We start from the raw sequence: 22,900 nt of genomic DNA, 5'->3' as shown, positions 1-22,900 counted from the left end.
CCCAATTCTGGTGTTCACAGCTACATCTCACCTGGGGGGGAGATGGAGAGGAGGAGGGAACGGAGGGGGTCTCCCTGGGGGAGGCCCGCTCATCCGCAGTTTCTCCAGGGTGGGGGGCTGCGCCCCGTCCTCACCAGACCCACCTGGGTGCTCGGGGAGCCCCTGGAGCCTGTCCTCCTCCCTGAGCCCCTAACGGTGCCATGTTTAGGTACCCCCCTTTTTTTTCAGTGCGCCCCCATGCCTCCCAGCTAAGGCAGCCGCCTTCCCGCTCCGAGGGCGCCCGGGAGCCCCGCACGACCCCCGGTTCCCCCTTCCCGGGGCGCACGGCGGAGCGCAGGGCCCGAGCGCCGGCTCCACCTGCGGGCGGGCGGGCGCGGGGCGGCGCGAGGGAGGGGCCAGCTCGGAGCCCGCGCGGCCGGCTCGGCCCCCGCTCCGCGCAGCATCGCGCGCGTCCCCTCGCCGCAGCCCTGCGCACGGCACCCGGCCACCCCCGCCACCGCCGCCACCGCCGCCACCCCCGCCGCCACCCCCGCCGCCCGCCGCCACCCCCGCCGCCGGCGCCGGCGCACGGACGCCGCGCGCCCCATCGGCCGGCATGCGCGCCCGGGCCCCGCACCCGCGGCCGCCGCCCGCACGCCGCGCGCTCGCCTGACCGCGGCGCCCGCCCCGGCCGTCCCCGCCGCCCCTCCCCGCCGCCCGGCGGCGATGCCCGCTCCCCGGGGCCCCGGCGGCCCGCGCCCTTGCTAGGCTGCGGCGGCGGCATGGCCCGCGCGCCCGGCGCGACCTCTGCGGATTGCATCGGTGTGCGGCGGCCGGGCATGCCCAGGGCACCGGGCACGGCCTTCAATGGGCGAGGACACGGACGCGCGGAAAATTAACCACAGCTTCCTGCGGGACCACAGCTATGTGACCGAAGGTAACGTAGTGGTGTCCGAGGCCCGGCGCGGGGATGCCGTCGCACCGAGTGCCCTCCGAAGGTGTGGACCGCGCGCTGGGTGTCGTGTGTCCCCCCCGCCCCCGGGCCGGGCCGGACGGAGGGAGGGATCCCGACCCCGGGCCGCCCGCGCCCTCCCCCGCGCCGCCCTCCTCCGCGCCGCCCTCCGCGCCCGCCGGCTGACACCCGCTCGGCCTTCGCCATTCCTGCCCTGCCCAGGGCCCACGGGATTTCCCGGGGCCGCGGCGGGGCGCGCCGGGGGAGGACACCCGGGGGTTCCCGCGGGAGGAGGGTCCGGGGGCTGGGGGAGAGGCGCCCGGCGCTCGGGGGGGGGCGGTGGGCTCGCGCCGGGCGGTCACTTCCGGGGCGCCCGGGCTGGGGCGGCGGGGCCGGGGCGCTCCCGGCGGGGGGCTCCGAGTGGCCGGCTCCGGCCTGCGGGGTGCGCCCCGCGCGGGAACCGCTGAGTCACACCTGGCCGCCGGCCGCGCGGGGTTCCCGGGGCCGGGCAGGGCCGGGGCGCCTCGGGGGGACGCAGGGATCCGGGGCCGGGCAGGGCCGGGGCGCCTCGGGGGGACGCAGGGATCCGGGGCCGGGCAGGGCCGGGGCGCCTCGGGGCGGGGACGCGGGGACCCGGGGCCGGGCAGGGCCGGGGCGCCTCGGGGGGACGCAGGGATCCGGGGCCGGGCAGGGCCGGGGCGCCTCGGGGGGACGCAGGGATCCGGGCCAGGCAGGGCCGGGGCGCCTCGGGGGGGACGCGGGAACCCGGGGACGGGCAGGGCCGGGGCGCCTCGGGACGGGGACGCGGGGACCCGGGGACCCGGGGCCGGGCAGGGCCGGGCGCCTGGGGGAGTACGCGGGGACCTGGGGACGGACAGGGCCGGGGCGCCTGGGGGGGGGGGACGCGGGGACCTGGGGACGGGCAGGGCCGGGGCGCCTCGGGGCGGGGGCGCGGGGATCTGGGGCTGGGCAGGGCCTGGGAGTCTGGGGGGGACGCGGGGACCTGGGGACGGGCAGGGCCGGGGCGCCTGGGGGGGGGACGCGGGGACCTGGGGACGGGCAGGGCCGGGGCGCCTGTGGGGGATGCGGGGACCTGGGGACGGGCAGGGCCGGGGCGCCTCGGGGCGGGGGCGCGGGGCCCCGGGGCCGGGCAGGGCCTGGACGTCTGGGGGGGGTTGGCCGGGGACCCGGCTCCTCGCTGTGCCAGGCTGGCCCTGCCGCCTTCACCTCATCCCTGCACTGCCTATCCAGCGCCAGGACGCACAGCTCGCTCTTTCGGCCCCATTCCCTCCCCCTCTCTATCAACCCACGGGGTTCCTCAGGGTCCCCCTCTTCTCTGAAGCACATGCTGGTCTTTACTGACCCTGGGCAGCCAAGGAACCCGTGTGTGCCTTTCGCCTGCCTCAGTTTCCCCGTGTGTCAAATTAGAGCACCTACGACTGCCCTGTCTACTAGGAGTTTTCTGCATGGGCCAGATAACATGGTGACCTTGGAACTGTGAGTTGTTAAACCACAAGCAAGGCATCTGCTGTGTGTGTGTCTCTCTGTGTGTGCCTGTCTGTCTGTCTGTTGGGGGAGAACCACCTACTGTATGCTGGGGCCACATACAGGGCTTCTAACAGCACCTATCAAGTGCAGAGCAACACTCAAGAGCCTACTGTGTGCCACAGCCACGCTCAAGGCCTTATATAGCACCTACTGTATGCCAAGGCCACATCATACAAGGTTTTCCACAGCTCCTACTGTGTGCCAGGGCCACGTTCAAGGTCTCACAATGCCTGCTGTGTTCTGGAGGGCACGCATGGTTTTGCAGAGCACCTACTGTGTGCCAAGGCCGCAAGAAAGACTGCACACAGTGCCTACTGTATGCTGGGGTCCCATGCAAGGTCTTTCTTAGCCCATTTCTAATTTTCTCCATGGCATGTCCTTTCCAGTCCTGCCCGTGGTTCAGAAAGAGTGGCAGAGTGTGCTGGGCACTGGGCTGGGTACCCAGGTCCCAGGTGGGAAGTCCTGTCCTCAGGAAGGCAGCTTCGGGAGGAGAGGGTGGCCGGCTGCTGCTTGTGGGATGAGAGGAAGGCCGCAGTCTCCTCTAAAGCAGACCTTCTCCCACCGCCTGCTGGCAGCCAGCCATGTGTGGGAGCGTTCAGACTTGTTCCTGCTCAGACTCCGGTTCCAATTGTGGTCTCACTTTTTCCCTGCCGCCTGACCTTAGAAGTTACAGAGCCTTTTCGACCGTGGAGGTGGGTGGAGATGGCCTCTGGCATAACATTTAGCCTAGTGTTGGTGTTTACTAAATGGCCCCATTCTGTTCCATTTTGTGGTGGAGGAGCTGCATGAAGCGTGAGCAGTGACGCTAAGTCTCCATCTGAGAAAGGCTCAGGAAGGTGACTTCCTGACTGTCTGATGGTGGGAAACTCACCAGCTGTTCTCATCTGCTTCCTGTTCCTCCTTTGCCACGTGCCTCCTAGTCTTAGGGCCCTGTCATTCTCCCCGAACACCTGCCTCTGGCCTGCCTGGTGTCCTCGTGTTTGACAGTGGAGTTCATGAGTCTGGTGCCGTCCTAAATACCTTGAGAAAAGTTTGCTAGTCATTTACACATGGGTATGAATTAGAAGAGTGGATTTGTGTGTGTGTGTGTGTGTGTGTGTGTGTGTGTGTGTGTGTGTGTATGTGCCTACTCATGGCTGAGATCAGTTGATTTGATTTGGTTGCCATGACCACTGGGCACAATGAACTTGGGGTGTCGGGACAACCAGTGATGTAGAATCTCCCAGAAAGATGCCTGGGTCCACGGACACCCAGACACATCAAAGGGTCCATGCCCCTTGCAGCACCTGATTCTAGAGTGGACGTGAAAGTCCGTTCTGGAGGTTGAGTGTGAAGTTGAGGAAGCTGCAGGAAGTGTGTCTTTCTTGGGATAAGAATATGGGACTCTTGTGGTTGCTGGCAGCCATCTTGGCACCACGAGGGAGCGAGTCTTCAGCTGACACTGTTGACAGCAAGGTAGAGCATGAGGGAGAGCGGAAGGTCGTGGAGGCAGCCAGTCCTGACGTCCACTCCATGTGCTGGTCTCTAGTTACAAGAGCTGGTATGCCCCCTCGGTGCACACACACCTTTCACCTCGTCAGGCGACCCAGGAGGCTGCCAGGTGACTACACCATGTGATAGAGAGAACCAGGAGGGCCTTGTTAGCTTTCAGTTCACTCATGTCAGAGTTGCTAATCTCTGGGTTCTTGGCGTTGGTCCTGTGAAGGGGGGGTCAAGGGAGAGACCCCCGAGATCTGGTTTTGGGAGCTCTGAGCTCTGGTGCTGTCCCTGCACGGTGGCCGGGGCTCTGAGACTTAGAGCCCAGAGGGACAGCAAGGACCTTGCTGGCCTTTGATGCTGGACTGCCGGGCTTGGGGCCCCCTTTGTTCCATCTGCCAGTGCTGTGTTCTGGCCAACCTTTTCTTGAGCGTCTTGGGCAGGGAGAGGGGCCAGGTGTCCTTCCCTGGACCCCAGTCCCCTGGGCTTTAGGCTGGCTGGGTCAGTCCTTCTCCGGGTTGTCACAGGCTCCATGAGCAAAGGCCAAGGAGCTGCTGCAATTGTATGCTGGCCAAGGCTATTACTGCTGCCCGATTCCTCAAGCCTTTGTTTTTTTTTGGCCAGCCCTGGGGCTTGAACTCAGGACCTGAGCCCTGTCCTTGGGCTTTCTCAAGGCTGGAGCTCTACCACTTGAGCCACAACATCATTTTCAGCCTTTTCTGGGTATGTGGTACTGAGGAATCGAACCTGGGTCTTCGTGCATGGTAGGCAAGCGCTCTACGACCAGGCCAAGCTCACAGGCTCCTCAAAGCCTTGAGTCGGCTGGTCCCCGCCCATGGGTGTCTGGGCAGCGTCCACTTTTAATGAGTCCTGACTTGAAGCCAGTGGCAGTTATGCAGGGCTTCTCACGTTTTGTTTCTGGAGGGTGAAAAATCAGCTTCTAATAAAGCATTCCACATTGTCTCCTGGCTATTTTTACTTGCTACAGATTTTTTTTTTTCTTAAAGCTTCAAGAGCTTTGAGGGACATTTGGTAAGAGGCGTTTTAGACCTTGGGAAGTGGCAGCCTGGCTGGTGGCATGCTGGGGGCTTTGCAGGGAGGTGACAGGTGGCGGATGAGAGAGAAAGGGAGCCACTGCTGGTCCGGGCCATGCCGATGGACCCTGCTGGCTGTGCACAATTTTCCCTCCAGGCTTTTTGTAATGCTCATGTCTGTGTTTTTAATCAAAGCTGCACTGTCTCTACAGAAGCAGTTTCAAAGCTGCCTTTCTAATTCAGGATGTGACCATGAAGGCCTCACCTCACAGTGGCACCCTGGTCCATTCTGGGTGGTCCCACACTGTGGACTTGTGCTTGGGTCCAAGCTCTGGTGTTGACATCTGGAGATGTGTGTGTGCCCGCACGCACGTGTGCAAGCCAGATGTGCGTCCGTGCTGGGGCTTGGGTTTGGAGGGCCTCGTTGCTCTCTCTTGGCTTCTTTGCCCTCCTGGGTCAGGATCTCATTTTGAAAGCAGTGGCGTGCCCAGCCGCTGCCCTCTGCCCTCTCAGCCCTCCTGAGCCCACTCACCTAGATGGGAGGTGAGGACGCAGGTCAGGGAGGCGCTGCGCCCACAGCTCCTTTTCTTCCCCCTCTTTCCAGCCCCACCCCAGGCGGCTGATGGGCAGACGGCATGCGGACGTGACTGAGTTCTGAGGAACAACTGAGTCACTCTCCTGCCGCCCTGCGTCTCGGTGAGTCTCACCGCTGCATTTGAAATGGACGCGTGACCACAGTGCCCTGTGGACTGTTAAACAGCACGGCAGCCACGGAAGACATGACAGTTTCACGTTTTAGACCTCAGCGCCTTTCCCCCCTGCTCCTTATGCATTCACATTCTGCTTCCTATGGGTGCTAGCAGAGAGTTCTGGGGATGGACTCCTTGGCCTTCCCTCTCCCCGGGGGCTTCCACGGTTGGTGGAGCCTGTCTCCCACTGGGCTGGTTCCCTGTTGGGTGGGGTGAGCGCGGGAACTGCACCTGCCCATCTGCACCCCTGGGTGCAGGTTCTCGGGTTCCTCAATGGTCCTGCCAGGCATGGAGAGGACTGGGGTCTGCTTTTCGCATCTAAACTTTAATAGCGTCCTCTCCGTGCAGGCAGGAGGGGGGTGGAGGCAGGACGTGGAGGGAGGGGGTAGCCTGCTGGCTGCTGTCCCATCCTTAGTTCTGTAGCCGGCTCCTGGCTGCTCATGGGGAGAACTGCCCCAGCCAGCCACCAGCCACCCCTCTCCTTAGCTTTCGACTAGTAGTCTTCAAAAATAGCTATAAAACCATACACACCTTTAATAGTCTTGGTACATACTAAGAAACCATTCTCCAGAAAATTCCCCCGCGTTAGCCACACGCTGACAGCGTTAGGTGGGCTGATTTGTTTGACCTTTGCAGATAGCAAATGGAAGTATTTTATTTTTCAGTCCCTATCTGAATAGCAATGAGGTTGGGTGCTTTTCTCATTTGTTTAGTTCACAATTACAGCCCCACCCTGAATGCCCAGAGTTAAGAGCAAGGCTATATATGACCCTCACTCAGTCACTCAACAAACACTTCTAGAGCTGAGTGAGGAAGGAGAAAAGGGACGTGCAGCCTGGAGGTCCACGGGCACCAGGGGACAGAGCAGGACATGTGGAACAGGGACGCATTTCAGTGTCCAGCACGGCAGAGGAGAATGGAGTGCTGAGGAAGCATCACCCGGGGGCCTCTTCAGGAAAGAGTGAGGCAGGAGGGCGGCTAACAGCCCCACGATGGCTCGGGGACCTGCTCTGGGACCCTTTCTGAGGCCTCTGAGGGGATCAGGGGCGGTCACTCTCACCCGGCCCCCTGAGTGTGCCCTGCTGGCATCTTCCCCTGGACTGAGCTCTCCTGCCCAGTCCCCTGTCCTCTCCAGAGTGGCAGCCTCGCCACATCCTTGGGTGGGCAGAGCAGGGGAGTTCTAGAAACAAGGACCCCCCCCCCCCGCCGGCCCCTGCTCCAAGGGCCTTGGGTGCCCCACGGAGCTGAGGAGACCCTGAAGCCCACAGAGCCATGGCTGGCCCTGCTGGTTACACCTGACTCTTCAGGGGGTTGGAACTCAGCTCATCTGTCTTCAGACCCCGTTGTCCCCCGCACCCACTGGGGCCAACAGCCTGCAGACAGCTGCCCTGCACCATTCTCGATCTGCTCCTGGCTTAGGAGGTTTGAGGGTTGAAACCTATCTGCCTGGAGTGTTCTTTGGGGCTCCCTGGAGACAAGGTCCCCTCTGGGACCCCAGAGGACTGAGTATTAGGGAGACTTGTGGCCCCAATGCCTTCTGGCCAGGAACAGCCCAGGCAGAGCGACAGACCCCAGCCCCTGGCAGTGTCCGAGCCCCTCCTGGGAGCTTGCAAGGCACCGGCCTGCTGGCTATGGCAGGACACACCTGGTGGCCACGGTGCCACCCAGGACCCTTCCACAGTGGACTGTTGTCCTCCAGGGCGCGGCTGAATGGCCCATTGAGGCAGAACAAAGGCTCTGCTGGGCAGAGTGTGCTGCCCCAAGTGGAGATGAGATCGCTTACCAACCCGAGGGCCCCTGTGGGTGGGCCTGACCTCCTGGCTTCCTGTCCCTCCAAGCCTGCCCTGGCCTGCAATCCCAGGGGTCTTGCCAGGGCCCCAGGGTGTGGGATGCCAGCCCCTGGACTGGGCACCCAGGGGAGGGCTGGTCCAGCCTGGTGCCTTTGGCATCGTTTCCTGCCTCGGAGCTGCTTTCCCATGGACAAGGCAGAGGACTGGTAACCTCTCAGGCTCCCAGCCAGGAGGGGATGAAATAATGTGAGCACGACACAAAATTGGAATGGAAGGGAGCTACGTTCTTTTTTTATTTTTATTTTTTCCAGTCCTGGGGCTTGAACTCAGGGCCTGGCACTGTCTCTGAGCTTCTTTTGCTCAAGGCTAGCACTCTACCACTTGAGCCATAGTGCTTCTTCTGTATATGTGGCACTGAGGAAGCAAACCCAGGGCTTCATGCATGCTAGGCAAGCACTCTACCACTAAGCCACACTCCCAGCTCAGGGATCTACTTTTACCATTAAGTTTCAAATTCCTTTAAGCAATTTGAAAAAAATGGTTTCATGAAACCTTCCAAAAATGTAGAGAAAAATAATCCATTGAAGAGCTTCCAATCCAGCCCTTCTTCCCTTCGCGTGCTGTGAGATTGTGCTGTGCTTCCAGCTAGGGTGGTGGCCTGAGCCTGGAATCCCAGTTCCTCTGAAGTCAGATGGGAGAACGGAGGTTTGAGTCCAGCCTGGGCAGTGTTAGCGCCAGACTCTTATCTGGAAACCAGACTGAAAGCAAAAAGTCTGAGGGCCTGGCTCAAGTGGTGCAGTGGCTGCCTAGCAAATGTGGGGCCCAGAGTTCAACCCCCCAGTGCAGGGAAAAAAAAGAAGAAAGCGTTTGGGATGGATGGATGTGGGATGTGGAAGACAGGGGAATGTTGGAAATCTGGAAGCTGCCCTTCAGAGATTCAGAGGGAGGCAGAGGAGCGATGTGGAGAGGCCCGATCCTTGGCTGGAAGTGGGGTGGTCTGGGTGAGGGATGAGATGAGAGGCGGCTGAAGTTACTGCCCCAAGTTGAAAGCACAGAGGGTGACATCCTGGAGGCTGGGCTGAACTTAGAGAAGAGTCTTCCTGGCACCAGTTGGGGCTATCCCAGCTTCGAAAGAACCACAGCAGGCCAGGGCTGTGTGCCCCACTCTGACAAGCCCCTCGACAGAGGGAGAAAGCACCCCACTTCTCAGCAGTCCCAAAGTTGCGTTAACAATGACAGGCTCCTAACTAAACAGCCACTTGGATGAAGTGGTATTTCCCCATACCTTTGTAACTGCCAGTAAGAAAGTGCTTCTTATCTGGACAGAGGCACACGACACAGGTCACAGGACAACTGTGAATTTCCACAGTGGTTGTTGAGAGTGCTGGGAGCGGGGCCTCTGTGGCTGGGGTCAAGGGAGTCTCACCAGGCAACGCAGAATGCCAGCCCGCTCTCCTGCTTGGGCACGCTGGGTGAAGTCTTCGCTGCATGGCCCCTCCGCGGGGCCAGGCCATGGGACAGCCCGGAGGGCTGGGGTGTAGTTGACAGTCCCCGGCAGAACCTCAGCAGCTTCTACGGCAGTGCTTCAAGTGAAAGGTGATAAAAAAAAGCCCCCATGAGTATTTTATAGCCCAAGGAGAGGCAAGACTCTTTATTGAAGCTGTAAAAATAAATTCCTGCGTCGAGACCCTCACCCCCAGGAGCTGAGCTGTGCACGTGTTAAGGTCCTTCCTCTTGGTGAGGAGCTGAATTTATCGTTCCGTGATATTTTGGTAGAGAAATACCTGAAAAGGCAGGAAGTGTAACAGAGGAGGTCAAAGCCCTTGACTTTCCACTGTGGCCACGTGATCCACTCGTGTGTCTGTCTAACTCCCCCCACACCTTCTAAGGTAAGGGTCTTTGGTTGGACTTGCGGTTTGAACTCTTGACTGGGGTGCTTTCCTTGAACAAGTTTTGTTCAGAGATTACAGGTGTGAGCCACTGGCGCCTGGCTGTAATAGAGCTTTATGTCTTTTTTTTTTAAAGCTTGAAATGAACTGTGAACATTTTCCTGCTATGATCATGCACTTGGGGTAAACACTCTTATCCGCTGCATACTATTCCATCCTGTAGAGATGATCCGAGAGCCACACACGTGTGTGTGTGTGTGTTGTTTGTGGTAGATGTGGGCTGAGTGGAGAGGGCTGGGGGAAGGAGGAAAAGGATGCCATCCACCTCCACAGACCTTCTAGAACTAGGGAACACATGGCTGCAGTCCAGTGTGATGAGGGGATGATCCAGCGGACAGCCTGGAAGCAGGTGGCCAGAGATGCTCAGGCTGGGGCAGGCTCTGCAAAGCAGTTGGCGCCAGTGGGAGGTTTGAGGAAGGCGAGTGTGAGGAGGGGGAGCAGGGCAGAAGGGTTTCAGGCAGGAGGGAGGTGAGATGGCACAGAAGGGGGAACCAGCTGGCATGTGTCAGGGGCGGCTGGAGTATTGCTCATGGGTCTTGGATGGTGGGCAGGCACTGTGGAACTTTCCCAGTCTGGAAAAGAAGAGGAAATGGAGGATGACGCGAGGTCTGGAAGGGGGATGAGGAGAGGGCATTGCCGTCAGAGGCCAGCAGGCCCTGGCCAGTGGGGAGAGGTGGAGAGAGACTGCGGGCCGGACCCCAGGTCTTTTGTTGGTTTGGTTGGTTTTTTTGGCCAGTGCTGGGGCTTGAACTTCGGCCTAGACACTGTCCCTGAGCTACTTTTGTTCAACAATGGCACTCTACCACCCGAACCACAACGCCACTTCTGCCTTTTTCTGTGTACGTTGTACCAGGGCTTCATGCATGCTAGGCAAGCACTCTTGGCACTAAGCCACCTTCCCAGCCCCTTGGGGCCTGGTCTTGATTAAATGAGGGCATAAGGCTGGGAGAACGGAGGATGCAGATGCTTCTCCCCTGCTGTTGGACCTTGGTGGTTTAAGATAAATGAGTGTCCTTGTGACTGTCTACTTGGCTGCCTTTCCTCAGGTCTGGCTTTCTAGCAATACTTGGTTGAAAGGCTGAGTGTTTTTCAGATTGCACTGGTGGCATTTTGAACTCAGGGTCTCATGGTTGCTAAGTGGGTGAGCTATTGCTGAGACACGTCTCTGGTCCTCTTTTGCATTAATCATGTTTGACACGGTCTCATTCCCGCTCAGGCGTGCGCCTGGGCTGTGCCCCTTGTGTTCTTTCTTCTCTGGGAAGCTGGGATGACCAGTATGTATGTGGTACCACACCCAGCTTCTTTCTGTTGAAATGGATTGTGGGCTTTTCCTGGCCTGGAAACTGCAGGCCTGCCTGGAAACGATTCTCGCCATCTCTGCTTCTCAAGTAGCCAGAATTATAGATGTGATCCTCCAAGCCCCAGCTGAGGGTTGGAGTGTTTATTAAAGGCTAGAATAACCGTTGAAATATCATATGGTCTACTAAGCCTAAGTTCAAATGAGCTGAAATTTGGGGGTGATTTTCTTTACATCCCCAAGTCCTTGTGTCTGAAGTACTTAGAGTCATCTGTTGATCACAGCCAACCCATCAACTTTGGTCTCTCCTGCTTTAAAAGCCCCAGCGCCTGGGGGCTGGTGGCTGTGTTCTCCGTCTCTGGCGGGAGTATGGCAGGGTGGGTGGTGGGGCGCTGGCTGGGAAGGAGGCTTCACGGTCTTGTGCTCCTGGCACACAGGTAATTCTGATGCCACCACTTGTTGCTGTGGGCGAGGAGTCAGATCTCAGGGCAACTTCGTGGCCACTCTGGGCTGTGCGGGGATGGGGTGGGGCTGGCCCCTGTGCTGCACAGGGTCTCTGAGGGGCCTGTCTTAGACACTAGTAGCTGGCCTGTCCTCAGAGGGGGAGGGTTATGCGTGGCGGGGGTGTGTGGTGGCTGAGGGGACCCTGGTCCTTGTCAGGACAATTGGACTGTTGGGTGGCAACTGAACTTTCCATGATGGTCAACTGGCACTCGTGCACTGTCCTCATTTTTTGGGGGGGAAATATGATGCTGCATTTATTATTCAGGTGTACGGAGGGGCTACCATTTTATAGGTCAGGTGATGAGTCTGTTTCTCCTTTTGGACAGGCTCACCCTTCCTTTGCTTCCTCTCACTTTGCCACTGCCATTTATCTGGAGGGAGTCGCAGGCCCTTGGCTGGAAGCAGGGCTGGGCTCCACCTACCCGTGTCCTCTCCACTGCCGATCGTGTCACCATCCATGCTGGGGTCTCTCCCCAGAGGCGCAGCCTGCAGCTTGCCACAGATGGCCTGGACATAGCCCGCAGCCATCTGGTTTCTTTGTGACCTCGGGGCCACCGCCCTGGTCTCCGTGGCCTGCCCAGTCTTGCTTTCCTGCCCGGGCGGGGCTCTCCCTCCATACCAATTCCTCATTCACAAGAGCACCCCTGATTCTTCCCATCAAAGCAAAAAAGGAGGCCAGCGAGCAAAGGCTGTCTCCGGGAGGGGGGGCAGACTGGACTGGCGGTGTGTGTCTCTGGGGGCCCTGTGCCTCCCCTGCAGGGCAGGGGGTGGGGTCTTCTGGCAGCAGCAGTGGCCGGGGTGGGCCTGAAGCCAGGACCCTGTGGTGAGCTCGCAGAGCTGGAACAGGTGAGCTGGGCGGGTTTTCCTGCTTGGCTGATTTGGTGCAGCCTGTGCCAAGAAGGACACATTGACCTCTCCGTCCTCTCCTTGGCTTGGCCTTACGCAAGCATTTTACTGGAAACTTGCAGTGCTGGTGACTGGGCCCCTGGGCCAGCTGCAGGGGTTGCTCTCTGCCTCCCTTCTCCTGTGTCTGCCCTGTGAGGACTCTCCGGAGGTCTCCAGGGCCATCTGACCCACACGCCCTCCCTGCTGTGTGGACCCGTGCAGGTGGACGCCCTGGCAGGGCTCTGGGCTCGTCGTCCTCTGCCGTCACGACCGTTTCTCCAGCGGTGCCGTTGAGTGTTTGGTTGCAGATTGGGGACAAGAATGTCCTCTTGAGGACAGTCAAGGGCAGATGGAGATGCCCGGCTGCACGGGCTCGTCGTTATGCTGGGCAGGGATGCCTCAGCACACCTCCACCCCACCCCTCCTGTAACCAGCCGGGGGTGGACCACAGTGGGCCCTAGCGTCAGTCCTGGGGCTTGAACTCACAGCCTGGGCACTGTCGCTCTGCTATTTTACTCAATAGTAGTGCTCTACTACTTGAACCGCAGCTCTGCTTTCTGCTTTCTGGTGGTTTAATTGGAGGCAAGGGTCTCACAGACTTTTCCATCTGGGCTGGCTTTGAACTACAGCCTTCAGATCTCAGCCTCCTGAGTGAGTAGGATTGCAGGTGTGAGCCCCTGGCACACAGCTGAGGGGAGCTCGTTCCTAACACTCGAAACTGGGTCCCTTCTTGGGCCATGGAAAGGGCCAGCAATAAACTGAAGACCTGGGGTAGCTGTGTCCTTCGAAAGGGATCCTGTCGGGCATGCGCTTTGGTTTCCTCTTGTGTGACACCAGGGCAGTTTGGAGACCACAAACAGTGGTGTGCTCTCTGGAGGGACAGTGTCTTTCACAGAGTGACCCGAGTGGTCCTGGAGGGTGTGGAGGGGATGCAGGCCTGGACGCCGAGGGCTGCGCTCTGGAGCTTCGTGTTCCCGCTCCCTCACAGCCTTAGGCAAGCGGCAGCAGTTCTGGACCCTCTCCTGTCCTGTCCAGGCTGTCAGGGACCTTAGCCACCCGTTCTCGTGTCCTGTCCTGGGGGAAGCTGAGGCAGCCGTGTGCTGTTCCTGCTCAGAACGCTACCAGGCAGGTGGATGGTTTGTTCCTTAGGAGGTTTGGGCCTGCAGGAGGCTGGGCCAAGGAGGGGTGGCTGCCAGTCTCTGGGCGGAGTGCCAGCCTCCCTCAGAAGGGCAGGCTCCGCTGGGCCGTCCACCACCCTCACTCCCCCACAGCTCCTCTCCATCCTTCCCCTACATTTCAGACTCCAGGGTCCATTGACTGGACCCAGAACAGCCATAGCCAGTCCTCCAGAGGAGAGTAAAGGAATGGGACTGCCAGAACTCCCTTTGTCAGTCCTCCTCTCTGGCTACCTAACCCAGGAAGCTGAGAGTTAATTATGCTTTGTCTTTGTAAACAGGCGGTGATAAAAACCTATGGCAGTGCAGCCTGTTCTCCATAAAACAGACTTGGCTGGATTTATAACCCAGGCCCTGCCTGCTGGCCCACCCCACCAGGCAGTGATAAAGGGAACAACCTAGAAAGTGCAAGCCATAGCTGCAGTTGTAGCCTGCACTGGGGGTTCTGTCCCGAGGAGAAGGTGGGTTTAGTTGGGGGTCATGGCTGTGTAGGGCCCTGTAAGGAAGGGTCAGGATTGGGGATAATGGGGTGGGCACTGCACAAGGCTGAGGGACTCTGCACATCCAGCCAACCGCAGTCTGTACTTTGGTGGTCACATGCCATGTGCCAGAAGTTTCTGGAGGCTGTGAATGTCATTAACAGGATCGATGTCCCAAGGTGTCTCCAGAATAGACCAGATGGGCAAGGGAGGGCAGAAGCCTGTATCTGAATATGGAGGCTCTTGCTATCCTGGGTAGAGGGAGGCTGAGAGCCTTCCTGGAAGAATGAGTTCATTTGCACAGGACTCTCAGGCCTGCTGTGTTAGGTCGTGGACTGGGGCTGGGGAGGGACAGAATGTAGAGGAATGGGACCTCCATAAAACCCCAAGGTCACAGAGTCCTCTAAGGAAGGAAGGGGGTCAGAGACACCCTCGGTGTGAGTGGAGGGCTGCTGACACCGCTTCATCCAATGGATTCCTCTGGGTGTGGGCGTGTTACCTTCCACGGCAAAGCCGGGGAGGCCGGGAGGGCTTCCTGCCCGAGATGCAAGGCCCTGGATGTGCCTGCACACACCCAGGCCGCCTTGCCCAGGGGGGGTGGGGGGAGTGTGCTCGGGCTGGATGCTGGGTCTGGGTCACTCAGCCTCGGCTGGACACTTCCTCGACACTCGCCTGCGTCCCTGGCACTCCTGTGCTGGCCCTGGTGGGCAGGGATCCCCAAAGCGGCCTGCTGTGAGGATCACCTGCCGCTTTCCCTCCTGCGCTGGGCCAGCCTTGTGGGTGACCCCGAATGGCACCGTGTCTCTGTGACCCAGATGAACAGCGGTTGCCATTTGCCTAATTGAGACCCCCCTATTCAGGCTTCCATGTGGGGTGTTGAGGAAGGGGGGATGGTGAGGCTGGGGGGTGCCAGTTTCTGCAGTGGACAGTGGCCGGATGCATCAGTCCTGGTCCTAACAGCTGCCTGCTGCTGGTGCAGCTGGTTCTTCCTCCCCGGAGATGGGGGGATTGGAGGCCCCCACTGAGGGCCTCACAGACCATGGACCCAGAAGAGTTGGGGTTCATTCCCCACCTTCTGTCCTGCTTTGTGTCTCCCAGTGCTAATTTTTCTGTTGCAGAAAACCTCCATCCTCCAGTGCTACCAGTCCGGGAGGCCCCAGGGCCTCCGATCCCCCCATCTCTGGGGAGGAAGAACCGGTAGAGCCTGGAGACCTCTGTCACCAGCCTTGTGACATGCACCTTGCTATTCACGGGGTGGGGACATGGCTGAGGCCACAGGATCCTCAGTGCTCTGTTCTTCCTCTCAGTACACACTTAGTGGTGACACGCTGGTTCTATGGTCAGAAATGCAGGCTATGCGTTGTGGGGCCCCTCTGTGCATGTCCATCCACGAAGCGGCTTTCCTCCGGGCAGTGCCAGGGGACCCGCGTCTGCCCCCTGGCTGGGGAGTAGCTGGTTGACCTTGACGCTAGTCCCTGCCTCCACCATGCCTGACCCGGCCAGTCCTGCAGGAACGGGGTTCCTGAGCTAACAGACCAGCTCGCCAGGTGCTAAGGTTGGAGGTGCCATGGCGGGAACACTAGTGCCACTTGCTGGGTTAGCCTCCGTCTCTGGCGTGGACGAGGACCTACTGGATGGCCTTTCTGCTTTGTTCCCTGTGGCGGGTGCTTTTGGGATAATGGCGACTGTCATGATTGCTTTTGCTTGGGGGCAGAGGGACGGCTGGGTATGAACGAAAGGACTTTAGAGGTGGCACTCCTGCCCCTTGGTCGGAGCTTCTGGAAAAAAGGCCCTGGAGAGTATCTCGTGGCTTCCCACAGCAGGGGAGACCTGTGCACCCTGACCCCAAGTCCAGGTGTCAGAGGGCAAGTCGGCTGTGGGTGTGGAGGGAGGCAGAAGGGGCCAGGAGCCAGGCCCCCTCACCCACGGCCCCCTGGGAGCTGCAGCCGGAGCTCTGTGGTGCGGCCTTAGTGGGCAGATGTCAGGGCACCTGGGCCTGGAGCCTGGCCTGGCCACTCTCTGTCTGACCTCTGATGCCGTAGTATTCTCTTGATAAAGAACGGACAGCTATGGCTTCTAGATTAACTCAGGAAATGGATGGAAGGGCTTTGTGTGTATGTCTGTCAAGAAGTCCCCAACAAATCATGCTGTCGTGATGATCGTAAGCCCTGTGGTCTTGCTAAGTCCTGAGCCATGGCCGGTGTGTGTGTGTGTGTGTGTGTGTGTGTGTGTGTGTGTGTGTGTGTGTGTGTGTGTGTGATCCTCATCCCTCCTGTGAGGGCCATGGTGAACCCAAGAATCTACCATGCACTTTAAGGTCCTCAGGCAGCCGCACCCCTCAGTGCTTGCCCTGGGAGGGTCAGTGATTCTGGGGTACAGCAACAGCTCTGCCCTGTATTGTTGGGCCCTTGGGGAAGTAAAGCAGGCGGGTTCAGAAGCTGGTTGGAGCGGGCTGTTTCTAGGAGGCAGAGCCTGGGTCTGTGCTGGGCTGTGTCCCACAGCCTCGGCTCTGCTGGGCTGGTGTGGGGCCCTCCTGGGGAGAGACAGACACCATTTCCTTTCTTCCATGCTGTGGTCAAGGAAGCCGTCTCTGCACTGCACAAAGCAGAGGAGACGGTCAGGCCCCCAAGGCCTTGGAGGGGCCCTTGGGATGGGGCCTGGGCGGGATCTTGGTGCCTGCCCCTCCACCACCTTCCGCCCTGTGGCTGTGCTGAGGGAAGTGTTTCAGCCTAGCGTGGGGTTATTTCAAGGGGGTTCCCATGGAAACCAAGAGTGGGCGTCTCCTCTGGGTGCCATGTGTGGGGCGCTGGCAGAGCTGGCAGCAGGTCCATAGGGAGGGTGCCGGGGCCTGGCCTGCACCAGGGGCCCTGGGCTGCGCGCTGTCTGTGTTCACTCCGTGCTGCCAGCTCCAGCGCCCAGGGATCCTTGAGGTGGGCCTCCAGGCTGCCCCCCAGGGCCCCCCGGCCCCCCATAGCACGCTTCTCCATCAGGTGGTGGACGGTCACCGCAGAAGCTCCCCGTGTCTCCCTGGAAGAATTCTGTGTTGAGCCTTTTCAAGCAGGATCCCTGCCCCGAGGAAGCCCAGGTCCCCGGGCCTCTGGGTTGCAGCCTTGCTCTCCTCCACTCCGCAGGCTTTTGGTTTTTAAACAAACCGAGCCTCTTGTTCCCTGGAGCTGTGTAGATGGGAACAGCCCGGCATGGGGGGCCATACTCGTCCCATCCAGGCAGTGGGCACAGCAATGCCCACCCTGCCGGCTTCACGAGGGTGGGCACAGTGAGGAGGGCCGAGCTGAGGCTGTGCTCCTGGGCCCACGGCCACGGTGAGGGCCTCAGACGGGGAGAGGCCACGCAGGGAGCGCTCCAGGTACTGCACTCCAGCCAGTCCTGCAGGCCCCGCCATGCAGCGGGCTTTGCCAGTGTGGTGGCACTCCATCCTTACGCTGGGATGGTGAGTTCAGCCATCTTACTCATCGTGTGCTTGAGGAATCCGAGTCGGGAGGTGACGTGATATGTGTTCATACCTGGAGAGAGGCCGTGCGGGGACACAAGCCCACGGCGACTTCAGTCATTGCTCTTGGCAAGCCCCTGGGGCCCCGGGGAAGGAGGACCATTCTCAGTGGGTTGGGGCACATGGCAGGTAGTAAGGGAAATCCAGTCTTTTGGACATGGTCAGGGAAGAGACACTAGAAGGAAGCCTCTGAGTTCTGGCGTTCGGGAGTATAGCTGATACGTTCTGGATGGTTCCCGTGGAGAAAGCACGGCTCAAAATTCCGTACTGAACCTTCCACATGACCCTAAAAATAAGCACTCTTGTTACTGCCAAGGAACCAAGAAGTTAGGTAAGGCACCCACGGAAGCGGAGGAGGAGCTGGGATTTAACCAGAGCCCAGCCTCAGAACCCAGGGAACGGGAGATTTCAAGGTCCTTAGAGCTGAAGGCACTTGAACTGGGAGACTTGGCGTTGAGGCCACAATATTACTTGGGGCTAGAAGTACCTCTGCCTCCAGTGTTGACCCTGGGGTTGAGGGTGGCAGGACCCAGACCCCTTCAACAATACCACGTGCCAGGAGAGTGTTGGGTGTGAGCGGGGCACTCAGGTTTGGAAAGCTATACACTGGAAAGTCATGCGGGAAAACTCCCCTTGCAGAGCTGTGCTCTGGTGGCAGGCCAGCTGTCCTGTCACCTGTCGTTGGAGCACTGGATGAGCAGGCAGACTGCAGAGTCCCTCGGATGGCCGCTTCACACACTGCCTCGACATGGGTTGCAGTGGGTGATTTAAACACACAGATTTTGGTGGAAAGGATGCCAGTGGTCACAGCTTGCCTGGCCGGGCTGCAAGCGTGGAAGCTAGAATGTCCCTCGCCACGGCAGGGAGGCATTCTACAGGGGTGTGGGGAGACGGGAAGTGACCCATGCAGCCTGCTTCTCTGCCCAGACAATGTGTGTCTTTGGCCCAGGGTCCTCACAATAAATGAACGTGCCGTAGGGGACCCTGGCTGGTGGGTCAGCCCGGGGAAGCCCAGAGGCATAGTCTAGTTGTCCTGCCATTCTCTCTCCTGTGCAGTTCCTTCCAGTGAAAAGTAATGGAGGAACAAAGCCCCTCCCAGTAACTGCCCTCCTTGATGCAGTGGGTAAAGGTTTTGATCTTTCACTTTTTCTTTTCAGTACCAGTCCTGGGGCTTGAAATCACTATTCTTGAGCTTTTCTCTTTCTGTCTCTGTCTTTTGTTGGGTTGTGGGTCTTGAACTCTGGGCCTGGGCACTGTCCTTGAGCTCTTCAGCTCAAGGCTAGTGCTCTACCCCTTGAGCCACAGCCCCACTTCCAGGTTTCCTGGTGGTCAATTGGAGATAAGAGTCTCATGGACTCTTACCTCGTGCCTGGCTGGCTTTGAACCACGATCCTCAGATCTCAGCCTCCTGAGTAGCTGGGATCGCGGGTGTGAGCCACAGTGCCAGGTAGTTCCAAGGATCTTGAGGGAACTTAGATGAGCAGTTAGTGCGGCTGTGTGAGGCCCTTACAGGACACCTAGCATTTCCAGTACTTCTGAAGACCTTGTTTATTATCCAGTGGGCTTGGGACAAGTCTGTGCCCCGCGCACCTTATTTTCTTCCCCTGTAAAGTGGGAGGGTGGTGGAGAGACTTGACTGTTGCCTGGAAGATTGGAGGAGACAGTGACTCTGCAAAGGGCCCCGTCTTTATTCTCAGCCTTCCTGTAGCGGGCTTGTCTGTCTGTCCTGTTTCAGCAAGGCTGCTTCCAGCCTGCCAGTCCCCCCACATGTCTGTACCACTAGTCTTGCTGATTATTTGATTCTGGGCTGTAGTTTTTCCTAATTTACCCATTCTGTCCAAATCTGATGTTGGGACCGGACTGGGGTCCCAGATGCCACCATTGGGGGGACTCGTGACCAGGGCCGGGCTCTGTGTCGCTGCTGAGCTGGACAAATCCCGTGCTAGCCTTGCCACCAGGGTGCGTGGGCCGAGCAAGACAGCCCCGCTGGGAAGCACAGGAGCCATCTGTCTCGGCCCTGGGACAGATGGCTCAGCTAGGCCTCCTGGCGGTGGGTGGGGAGGGAAGACATTTACCCAGCACCCAGCGTCTTCCAGAGCTTCATCTCGGCCCTCGGGCTGGGCCCTGCGTCTGTGTGGGTACAGACCAGGCACACGAGGCCCAGAGTGGTTGAGTTACTGGTGAAGGTCACATAGCCAGGAGGTGGCAAGGCTGATTCCCGACTCATGTTCCCTGCCCGACTCCGGAGGCTTCCCCCAGAAACCCGGAGCCAGCTGGCCTCTGCCGGTGCCTGATGGCCCAGCTCTGGTGCATCCTGGTGTCTCATGGGGCAGTCTGGACTTTGGTGCCATGGACCCAGCCAGGCCAGGGGGCTGGGGTTTCTGAGACCCCAAACTCCCAGTACAGCACACGGACCCATCACCACCAAAACTGCTTCACCAGTGGCCATGGTGAACAGGAAACCGTGGAGACAGAATGTGTGTGCGCAAAGCCCCGTGGCACAGCGTATAAGCTGTGTGGCCTGTGGCGAGTAGCCTGGCCCCTGTGCCTCCCTCTGTAAACCCCTCACATCCAGTGTTGCTGGGGCTCCACTGGCTGAGCAGTTTGTGCTGGAGACACAGCTAAGTGTCTAGTGTCTCTTGTAGCCTGTGTCACAGTGTCCCCTTCCCCGAGTTCTCCGATGGCCGTTCATGGCACCCAGCAGGGCCCCAAACCACCAGTCTAAGCTGAGCAGAAGGATGGGTGGATTGGTGTTGATGTACTGTGATTGGTGACCCCAGAGGCTGGAGCAGTGGCTGAAGACAGGTCCCCTTCCCTGGGTGGGTTCCACGGTCTCGGCAGGTGGACGGGAGCTGTGCCCTGCCCCCTGCCCACCACGTCCAGTGTGCAGGGTGGAGGGGAGGGTACACCTTCTGCTGGGGGCAGATGGCTGGAGCTGCTGGAACCCGGTGAAGGCGATGGCACTGTAAACCCAGCCTGGTGGCCTCTCAGGCACTGGCAGAAGCCTTGCCCCCCAGTCCTCACGCTGCTGGCAGTGTCCAGGTCTCATCAGAATGAGGCTGGCTGGGTCTGGCAGCTCAAGAAGTGGCATCAGTCTAGCATAGAGGTCACCCGCATCCCCGGCCTGGCTCAGAGTCGGGCTCAGCCGGGCTGGGCTGCTCAGGTGGCACCTGAGAACCAGGCAGGCAGGTGGAGAGCTCTGGGTGGAGCCGAGACATGCTGGGCAGTAATGGGAGAGGAGGCCACGACCCATGTCCTGGATGGAGCCAGGGACTTGGGTTTGAGCTGGCCAGAGCCACAGGGTAAGGAGACGCCAGGCTCCCTTGTGGGTGTGGCTGGCCCCAGGCACTCCCTTTGTACAGCCACCCCTTTATTTCTAGGTCGGTGCTCCACCACCTGAGCCCTGAACTCAGGGCCTCACGTTTGCCAGGCGGGAAGCCTGCCGTTTGTGAAGTGCCTCCTGCTTCACCCCTTGACTGCTGCTCCCCCTCACCTCCCGCCTGTGCTTCTCATGGGGAGACCTGGGAGACAGAAGAGAGGCGTGGGCACAGGTGAGCATGAAGTGATGCCAAACCCGAGCGTGCACCCATCCCGGCGGAGGGCTGAGCCCCAGAGCCATGGGGGGGGTGAACTAGCAGCTGGCACAGGCAGGTGGGAGGTAGGGAGGCTGGATGCTCGTGGACCGGGCACTATGGATGGCACCAGGACAGCCCCCCCGGGGGCTCCACTGCCTCACAGAGCAGCGGCCTCCTCCCGTTTGTCTGCACTGCTCAGCTCACCTGAGCTGACATGGTGCCTGGGTGCCGGGTTTCAGCCTTCCTGAATGCTGCCCCACCAGCCCGCCCCGGGCACAGCTGCCAGGGGAAGAGTCCCACAGGTGAACTTCGGGGCTGCAGCCAGCCCGTTTCAGCCTTCTGGTCTTACCTTGGAAAGTGGCTGTGCAGGAAGACATGGGCGGACAAAGAGACCGTGCCACACTCGGGGTGGTTTTGACCAGTTCTGGGAACGAGGCCCCAGGGCCTTAGTGTGGCGTTGCAGGCAGCGGGGCCGGTGGGTGTGAGGACAGTTTCTCAGGGGCCCTCCTTGAGTGGGGCCTTAGGGATTGGCCAGTTTCCTGTGCAGGGAAGGGGAGTAAAGGGCACGGGGTATGGATATGGAGTAATGCGGCGTGCACAGTAGCCACGGTGTCGAGGGTGGTCCCACCAGGGGCTGGCAGTGTGTGCATTTGGCGAGTGGTGAGTTCAGAATGTGTAGTCGCAGGCCTGTGGGCTTGGCCCAGCAGAGCCTGGGACGTGCTGTGGTCCCGTTGTTGGTTTAGGAGGCTCTCCACCATGGGGTGGAGAGGTTGGTGATGCAGGAGGGCAGGCAGCTGCCCAGAGGAAGGGAGAGGGCTGGCCCCAGGACCTGGCCACCATGGCGTGCGCAGACCCTTCCCGCCAGCAGCCTGGCCTTAATGTAGATCTGAACAGTGATCTTCTCCCTTTCTGGGATGGAAATGAGCTGTTCTGAACTGTGCTAAAGTTCGAATTCTAATGTTCTTTTAATCTGTGTCTTGTTTTCTAGCATTAGGAACGGGATCTCCTCCCATACAAATGTAATGCCATCCGTCAGAGCTGGCCCTCGGCGGCAGAACCAGGCTCTGCCCCTGGCACGCACAGCCCTGCATCTGTAATAAGTCTAATCCTTCATCTTTTTAGGCTTTGGACTAATTAGCCGTTTCTGCGGATCCTAGCAGATCCGTGCCTTGTTGGGGTAATGGACGTGGCCTTAAGAGCCTGTGGCTCTCTGTGTGTCTCCTCTGCCTGTCTCTCAAGGGCAGCTGTCCTGTTGCTTTCTTCCTCGCCTTTTCTAGAAACTGGGGAGGTGCCAATAGTAGTAAGCGGCGTGTTGGGGCTCGGACGGCTCTGGCACTGCCCTGGCAGAAGGGATGTCCCTGTGTTCTGATATGCCCACGAGCTGCATCCCACTGTGTGGCCACGTGGTCACATTTCTACCTCCTGCACGCTGTGGTCAGGCTGGGGCCACTCTACACAGCCCTTCACAGGTGGCCCTCTCTCGTAATGGACACCAGGCCCCACACAGAAGTAGCTAAGGCAAAGGCAGGGCTGCTTCTGGAACACTGAAGGCGTTGTGGACACATCTTCTGACCACAGGCGAGTGACATGGAGGCCCAGAGACAGAACAAGGTGGCTACAGATCTGGACCCCTGTAGGCCTTCCATCCAGCGTGGACAGAAGCCACAGGAGTCCTGCAGGAATCAGGCACAGTTTCCCCCAAACCCATTAAGTTCTCAATAAGAAACAGCCGCCGCTGGGCACAGTTACTCAATCCTAGTTACTCAAGAGGCCGAGGTCTGAGAGTTGAGGTTGGAATGTGGACCTCAGGATTGTGGCAGGAATGTCTGTGAGACAGACAGCAAAAAGCAGAAGTAGAGAGGCATGGTTCAAGTGGTAGAGCACCAGTCTTGAGCAAAAAAGCTAAAAGGACAGCCATTAGTTCAAGCCCTAGTACTGGCACCAAAACAAAATAAAACTGGAAGGGGAGGAGGAGGAGGAGGAGGAGGAGGAGGAGGAGC

At 59.5% G+C, this 22,900-nt stretch overlaps 1 protein-coding gene across 3 annotated transcripts in view; it reads left to right on the top strand.

The window, feature by feature from the left end:
- Positions 1 to 685: 685 nt before the first annotated feature.
- Positions 686 to 22,900, top strand: part of Ppp2r2c (protein phosphatase 2 regulatory subunit Bgamma) — a 58,336-nt gene continuing 36,121 nt past the window's right edge. The window contains exon 1 of one of the 3 annotated variants that reach the window (XM_090343854.1): positions 686 to 916. In XM_090343854.1, the coding sequence (XP_090199980.1) occupies positions 847 to 916 (70 nt within the window). In that variant the 5' untranslated portion in view covers positions 686 to 846. Of the gene's footprint in view, positions 978 to 20,756; positions 20,877 to 22,900 lie in introns of those variants that run through there. The other 2 variants (XM_090343856.1, XM_090343855.1) reach the window with 2 other exon arrangements.

This window comes from Megascapheus bottae, chromosome 13 (genome assembly GCF_031878675.1).
Source record: "Megascapheus bottae isolate mThoBot1 chromosome 13, mThoBot2.hap1, whole genome shotgun sequence".
NCBI lineage: Eukaryota > Metazoa > Chordata > Mammalia > Rodentia > Geomyidae > Megascapheus > Megascapheus bottae.
This window is presented reverse-complemented; position numbering and strand designations above follow the sequence as displayed.